The sequence below is a fragment of the Pseudochaenichthys georgianus genome, chromosome 5 (assembly GCF_902827115.2).
Source record: "Pseudochaenichthys georgianus chromosome 5, fPseGeo1.2, whole genome shotgun sequence".
Classification (NCBI taxonomy): Eukaryota; Metazoa; Chordata; class Actinopteri; order Perciformes; family Channichthyidae; genus Pseudochaenichthys; species Pseudochaenichthys georgianus.
In genome coordinates this window covers 26,520,319-26,527,049 of record NC_047507.1, presented here as the reverse complement: position 1 = coordinate 26,527,049, position 6,731 = coordinate 26,520,319, and the positions used below count along the sequence as shown (strand labels likewise).

The window sequence follows — 6,731 nt, the reverse complement described above, 5'->3', positions numbered from 1 at the left end:
TGTATTGATTAGATTCTGATCCGTGCAAGTCCTATTTTAACTGACTTTAGTTTCTAATATTAATGATAATTTGATTTCATCCCATAAGTAATTATTTAAATTAACTCAACATTTCACATGATGGATTAGTGTTCCACATTTCCCCACTAATTTCTTTTATGATTGAGCCACTGGTAAAGAGAGACATTGATGATCCTGTGTTCCGTTTGTTGTCTATGGCCTCGGACGGCTTCACTAAAAGTCACCCAGTTCTGCCCTGCTACAGACAGGCTGTGTGCAGTCACAGAGATGCTATGGCTGCGCTACATGACATTAATGGTCTGGTCCGAGAATGGACACCATTTCCTGCTCCCAGAGAGAATGACATTCCTCAAACTGAACTTTACAGCCGTTGATACTGTCTCACATGGGTCTGCTCCCCCCACCGAGCCATGAACTGAAAGCTTGACGTCTGCTCTGAACACTTGGAAGCCTCCCTGTCACACCAGCTCCAAACCCTTGGGTCAGTCAGATGAGTCAAACGGCTTCACTTGGGCACAGGGGTCAGAAATATGATTCTCGTTACCACAGAGTGGGTTTGTTTGTTTTTTAAGGCTATCCATACTGCTATGCAGAGGATGCCTGCAGGTTGGCAAGCTGTGAAAAGCCCCTACCATTTTTAGTATAGGCCTGTTGTCAGGGGCCTGTTACTGTCTACTACATATATTCACATTATATAGACCATGAGGCTGCACGGAGCTTAGGCTAAAAATACAACCATTCTGTTCTGCTCTAAAGATTCAATTTATAGATTCTATATCAAAATAGTTTGTTCTTATTGTTTCCAATGATAACGTCACCTTAAGTGGAGGAATGCAAACCTGTTTTCAAATGTAAGGTTTTGAATTTGTTTGACATTTCTCAGTAAAGACACCCTCAGACGCCCACTATCATTCATGCTATGCCTTCAGTGGTGACTCAGATGTTAAGGGGGTTGAAGCTGTTCCTCCCAAATCAGAGATGCTTTGTTTTTGTTTTTTTTGTTTTTTTTCAACAAAGGTGTGCATTTCCTGCATAATATATGGTTCTCACAATTGTTTTTGTTAGTTGCGCACAGCTGATACTGAGTTTTCTCGAGTGATGGATTATGACCTCTACCATGCTTACATGGACTCATATGTTTTATTTCATATCTAACTGAAGTAAGAGACAATAGAGAGAGCTGTGGAGGAGAGAATAGAAAGAGAGAATAGAGAGAGAGAATAGAGAGAGATGTGGAGGAGAGAATAGAGAGATGAGGATAAGAGAGGGATAGGAAAGAGAGAAGAGTTATTTGCAAGTTACGTGCTGATACTGAGTTTTCTCGATGAATAGCTTATAGACGATACCATGTTTAAATAGACTCCTACGTTGTTATTACATTATGTGACATATGTAAGAAAAGGGAGGGGAGAGTCAATTATATTTGAGTAATTGATCTCATATTGAAACATTCATTTCTCAAACCTATGTTTATGGAAGAGGAAATGTACTTCTGATAAACTAATCTTTTATCAAACGGTAAATGGTGAATTAATATAATATTTAGAATAATTGAGAACGGGTTATATCCACAGGGACTAGCTCACATTTAACTTAAAATAACATTTCTCTGCTTTGGACTGATGAGTATATGATTCTTGCATGTTAAATGACTAACACAAACCTTACATGTATGCATGTGCATGTGTCAGGAAGGCTCCCAAATAATTCTGAGGGGCCTATCGTATTTTTGTAATTGAATGATAATGTGCTAATCCATTACTTTGAGTTGTCTGCACTCAGGAAAACATCGCTATCAAGTGTTAACCCAATCACTAGGACAGCTCTGAAGGTCAAGGGTCAGAGAGAGAGGGTCACACCCTCTGGCTGCAGAGAGCACCCCCAGCCACGGGCAAGGAGGCACGAGGTCTTTCGAGATGAGAGGATTCTAATCTTCAACTTTCTGATGGGATGGGATGCTTCTTCATCTTTCTGCTCGGGGGGGGGGCCAAACAGACAACTCTGCAGGACGAGCGATGGCTTCAGAGGCTCTATGGTTCTTGGAGGGGCAGATTTCTTCCAAACATCTCCCATCAAGGGGGGTGGCATCTGGATGTGGCACTTGGAATAGGCTCTGCTCTCAAGCAGATAGCAGAAGGAATGCAGGCAGATGAGCCTCTGGTTCACTGGGAGATCATAAAGTGCTCACTGAATGAGCCACAAAAAGCAGAGCAATTGGGGGGTTTTGAAATATGGTGCTCTGGGGAAGAAGAGTTTTGAGCCAATCAGCACCTCAGTGCTAATCTACAGTATCGGGATGCCTTCACACACCAGACATTCTGTGTCATAAAGAGAGGAGGAGAACGAGTCAGGAGGACATGTTCTTCGAGCTCTTGTACAAAGATAACATTTGAATTGAATGACCATATGATTACAGATGTACAATTAATGATTGTTTTTATATTTCCGATGAACAGATATGTGTTACATAGTGGTGACAAATATATTTTGTCAGATCAGATTACACTTTCACACTAAACAAATATATTTTGTCAGATCAGATTACACTTTCACACTAAACAAATAAATTAATTGTCAGATCAGATTACACTTTCACACTAAACAAAATAAATTAATTGATATTTTCAGATTGATAATGTATTGAACAATAAGATATTTCTAATATTATAACAGACAATGTTACTATCCTTAATCATTACCAGGTAAAATGTACAACGAGGAAACCAGATTACCAGGTTCCCAATCCAGGTGCTACTGCATGCTACATTTAGATAGAAAAACAAATGTTCTATCCACTCCACTTAAATACTCAGCAGGTGATGTAGATTTTTCAAAAAGGCCTTAAATCACTCCATTTAAACGAACTAAAACTAATTCTGCAGCAAGTTTAATGTTAGACTACGCACATGAACACAATATTAGCAACTGTTTGCTGTGCCAAAATATGCCAGAATCTATGCATTCTCCCATGTTTAGCCCAATTCCTTTCACGAAAGCTGGTTTAGTTAGCTGGACATAGAATCCAGAATTAGCGAGGAGGCTGAGGATTGGTACAACTTTTCCCCACAGACTCTGAGCAATCTTAACAGTACGAGGGCCTAGTCTCTCTCATTGTTGATACAGTAAATACAATTACCTGCCTGACGGTTTCAAACGAATAGATATTTTGACTTTTCTTTCCTCAGGTTGTTGAAATAAAATGCCTAACTTTTCCTTTTCAGATGTTAAACAAATGTATTTGAATAAAATGTATGTAGTAAAGTGCCTTACTCTTGAATAAGTGTATTGAAGTAAACGAAAAGTAATGCTAAAGATTGAGGACACTGTACCTTTACAGATTACAGATTGATCGATTCATCACTGTGAATTTATACCTTAACTGTGAATTTTTAACTGAATCCCTAATGATTCTGATTTTATACCTCAATTGGATTTCTTATAATCCTACATTCTAATTGTGTTTTAATTATGAATTGCCTTGAAGTAAATCTTTAAAGATGTAAGCTGAATTTGAATTTGTGTTTGATGAATGAGATTAACTGAGGGATAAATGATAAAAGATCTTGTTTTTTGAAACATATATTTTACTATTATATTTTTGTATTGCATATGTGTTATTATTGTGCTTTTTGACAAAAGAAATCAAACACTGAAGAAAGATGATCTTTCTATTATGGTTGTCTGTATCAACCATTGTGATTGGCTGTTCCAATCTTATTCTGTTTTTGATGTAATTAATGTAATGAGGAATCCACCCAACTCTGAGGACGTTTTATTTGATTCAAGTAGTGACTGAAAATATTCTTAGACTAATGTTAATTGGTTATCAATGAATTGATAAAAAAGTGGATCTGTGAGGGAAATATTTTGTTTAAGTGTTTGTACCAAAAAGCATTTTGTGTTTCACATAGGTCTGCCATAACTGCCCCTCCCGGATTCTCCGGTAGATCGTCTGTGTTTTCTGTGTAATGCTTCAGTGAGTTGGAGGGTTTTCTCATAGCATGTTGTGTAAACGCTTTGAGCTCACTCACGGCCGTTGGCTCTCATTAAACTCAGTGTTTGATATAAAGCGGACTCCAGCCTCCATTTCTTCCATCAACGTTGCTGAGCAGGAAGTTTCTCTCACACTACTCATAACCTCCTGGCTCATTTACCACAAGTGAGGTTACTAATCACTAGTATTTCTTCTCTCTTTTTTAGATAACGCTTCGTGATTCATCACCAGTGGTGCTCACGCACAACCAGTGCTCCTGTGTTGCAGGAACTGTTTTGTGCAATCACACAGTAGCATTGCTGTTCCAAACAGCACATTACACTGAACTGAACATGCCAGTTGTGCCACCTGTGCATAGCTGTACTGAATCGGAACAGCAATGGCACAAGCCGCGAACAATGGTAATTTCAATGAGGTTCAAATACTTGTAATCTTTCACATAGTTTTTGTTTTAAAGTGACTCAACGAACAGTACTTGTCTTTTCCTTAAGGGTGTGAAGCCAGGGCCCATCAACTCCATGGTCTCCACCAAGCCTGTACCAAATAGGATGGTGCAGACTGGAGTAAGGTCAGTTTAGCTGGAAAATTGTGTTTCCTGTGTTTTTTAAATTCATAATTCTGGTGCTGTATTCCTAACCTTTATTGTCGCATTAATGTGCTATATTGTCTTTGCCATTCTTTGTAGGAGTGGATTCTACAGAGGCATGGTGGGGCCATTACCAGACCCCTGCCTGTTCAGAGTTACGGAGGCATACTCAGCGTTCAGCATTGAAGACAGACCGCTTGTGACCACAATGAACATGAGACCTGACAAGCCCCTTGTGGAAAGTGCCTTCGGGATTGTGCAGGAGGGCAGTGTTCGGTCCTATCAGATGCCTGCTTTGACGTCTCGGTACACCACACTTCACACTGACACACCACCAACACCCCACTTGCCCATAGAGGGGTATGTGATCTTGCCATGTGATTTACCGCTGGTGTGCTCAGAAGAGGAGCAACTGCATATTAACAGCTTATCTGTTGATTTAGAAATGTCTCACAAAATTGAGGAGGCTACCCGTGAGCAAAGCTCTAGCTCAGAGTGGCATCTGCTCCGCAAACCCAGGGTTACTGCCTCTAGGTTTAGAGAGATTTGTCACGTCAGAGGTGAGAGCTCTGCTAACTCTCTTGCAGAGCGAATACTCAAAGGTACAAGGCAGACTGCAGAAATGAGGAGAGGTGCAGAGATGGAGCCCACAGTAGCAGCTGAATACAGTAGACTGGCAAACGTGAACTACTCCCCTTGTGGCCTTGTCATTCACCCCTCTACGCCCTGGCTTGGTGCCTCCCCTGATGGAGTTGTATTTGACCCAAAAGAATATCCCCAATTTGGCCTTGTTGAATTCAAATGTCCCAATGTCCCAAATTATGTCGACTGCAAATATGTGCAGATGGAATGTGGCTCCCCTAAGCTCAAGAAAAGCCATGCCTATTACTGGCAAGTACAGGGTCAACTTCTTGTGTCTGGGATGCAGTGGTGTGACTTTGTAGTGTGGGCACAGGAGGACTACCTGGTGCAAAGAATATACACAGATCCAGAAGTGCAAAGAGCAATCAGAGAAAAAGTAGACTTATTTTTTTTTTACACATACATGCCGAAGTACCTGTCATTACAAAAGTAGTGGGCACTGCAGCCATTGATAACTCTGTGAGCAGTTAGCTGCTAGACCCTGGCTCAGCCGCCATTGTTTTTAGGAGGCAATCCCTCAATCATGTGTTCTGAATGACAACAAAATGTGATTTTAATATTTTGTTTTTGATATATATTGTTTATATTGTATATTGTTTGTTTGTTCACATTTCATATATGTAAATAAATATACAATTGTATTTAAAAAGACAATAAAGTGAAGTGATTTTTTTGTAATGAATAGTAAATCATTGCATTTGTAAGAAATCATCAACGCATTGTAATTTGCTATTTACCATTTATTCAAACAAAACACTAGCGTGTGTCAGGCAAAACGGTGTGCTCGCCCAGCTTAATCACAGCTACCTGCACAGGTGTCATCATCTTGTCTTATTTCACCCATTTCTTGACCAGTGCTTTGTTCTGATAGTTTGACAGCATACATGCTACTGCAAACAGTTGGTTTATGTTGTAGGCATGGGACAGGAGGATGACGCCATCAAAAAGTTTGTTCTCTTTTATCCTCCTGATGACACGCTCCACATGAACCCTCAGTCTGGCAATGGCCTGTGTCTCCCTCACCTGATAGGCTGGCATTTGCTTCTGCTTCGACAGAAAAGGTGGGCAGTACACTTTGCATTTGCAGCAATCGCTGATCAGGAAGCCCTTATCTACCATCACTGCCATGTTTTCAGTCAACAACGCAGCTATTCCAGACTGTTTGAACATCTCCTTGTCGCTGACAGAACCACCATACAGACTGGAAACAAATGTCACTGCGCCATGTGGGGCTATGCCAACCAGGGCTTTCATGGTGCAGTGAGATTTGTATGTAGAATACATTTCACTTTGGAGGAGGAGTGAGGATGGTGTTTGACACCTCAGCTCTGTGCAATCCAGGATCACCTGTGTGTCTGGGAAATCTTTGAAGGCCTCTGGGAGGTGGGCTTGAACTTCTGCAGGTGTAAGCCAGATGCACTGTGACCCCAATAAAGTTGTAAGAAAACTTGTCCATGTTACAATGATGCGGCTCACAGTGGACTGGTG

The 6,731-nt window shown here is 40.6% G+C and overlaps 1 protein-coding gene across 1 annotated transcript; it reads left to right on the top strand.

Moving 5' to 3' along the window:
• Positions 1-4,223: 4,223 nt before the first annotated feature.
• LOC117446355 (uncharacterized) lies at positions 4,224-5,812 on the top strand. Its single transcript, XM_071203324.1, has 3 exons — positions 4,224-4,416; positions 4,507-4,583; positions 4,701-5,812. The coding sequence occupies exons 1-3, from the start codon at positions 4,348-4,350 to the stop codon at positions 5,674-5,676; spliced, it is 1,122 nt and encodes a 373-aa protein (XP_071059425.1). The 5' UTR covers positions 4,224-4,347; the 3' UTR covers positions 5,677-5,812.
• Positions 5,813-6,731: the final 919 nt, after the last annotated feature.

Excerpts from the sequence above, each read along its gene's own strand:
- LOC117446355 (XM_071203324.1), top strand. The coding sequence starts at position 4,348 with ATGCCAGTTGTGCCACCTGTGCATAGCTGTACTGAATCGGAACAGCAA. Across the intron at positions 4,417-4,506 it reads GGCACAAGCCGCGAACAATG|GGTGTGAAGCCAGGGCCCAT; the intron begins GTAATTTCAATG and ends CTTTTCCTTAAG. Across the intron at positions 4,584-4,700 it reads ATGGTGCAGACTGGAGTAAG|GAGTGGATTCTACAGAGGCA; the intron begins GTCAGTTTAGCT and ends CATTCTTTGTAG.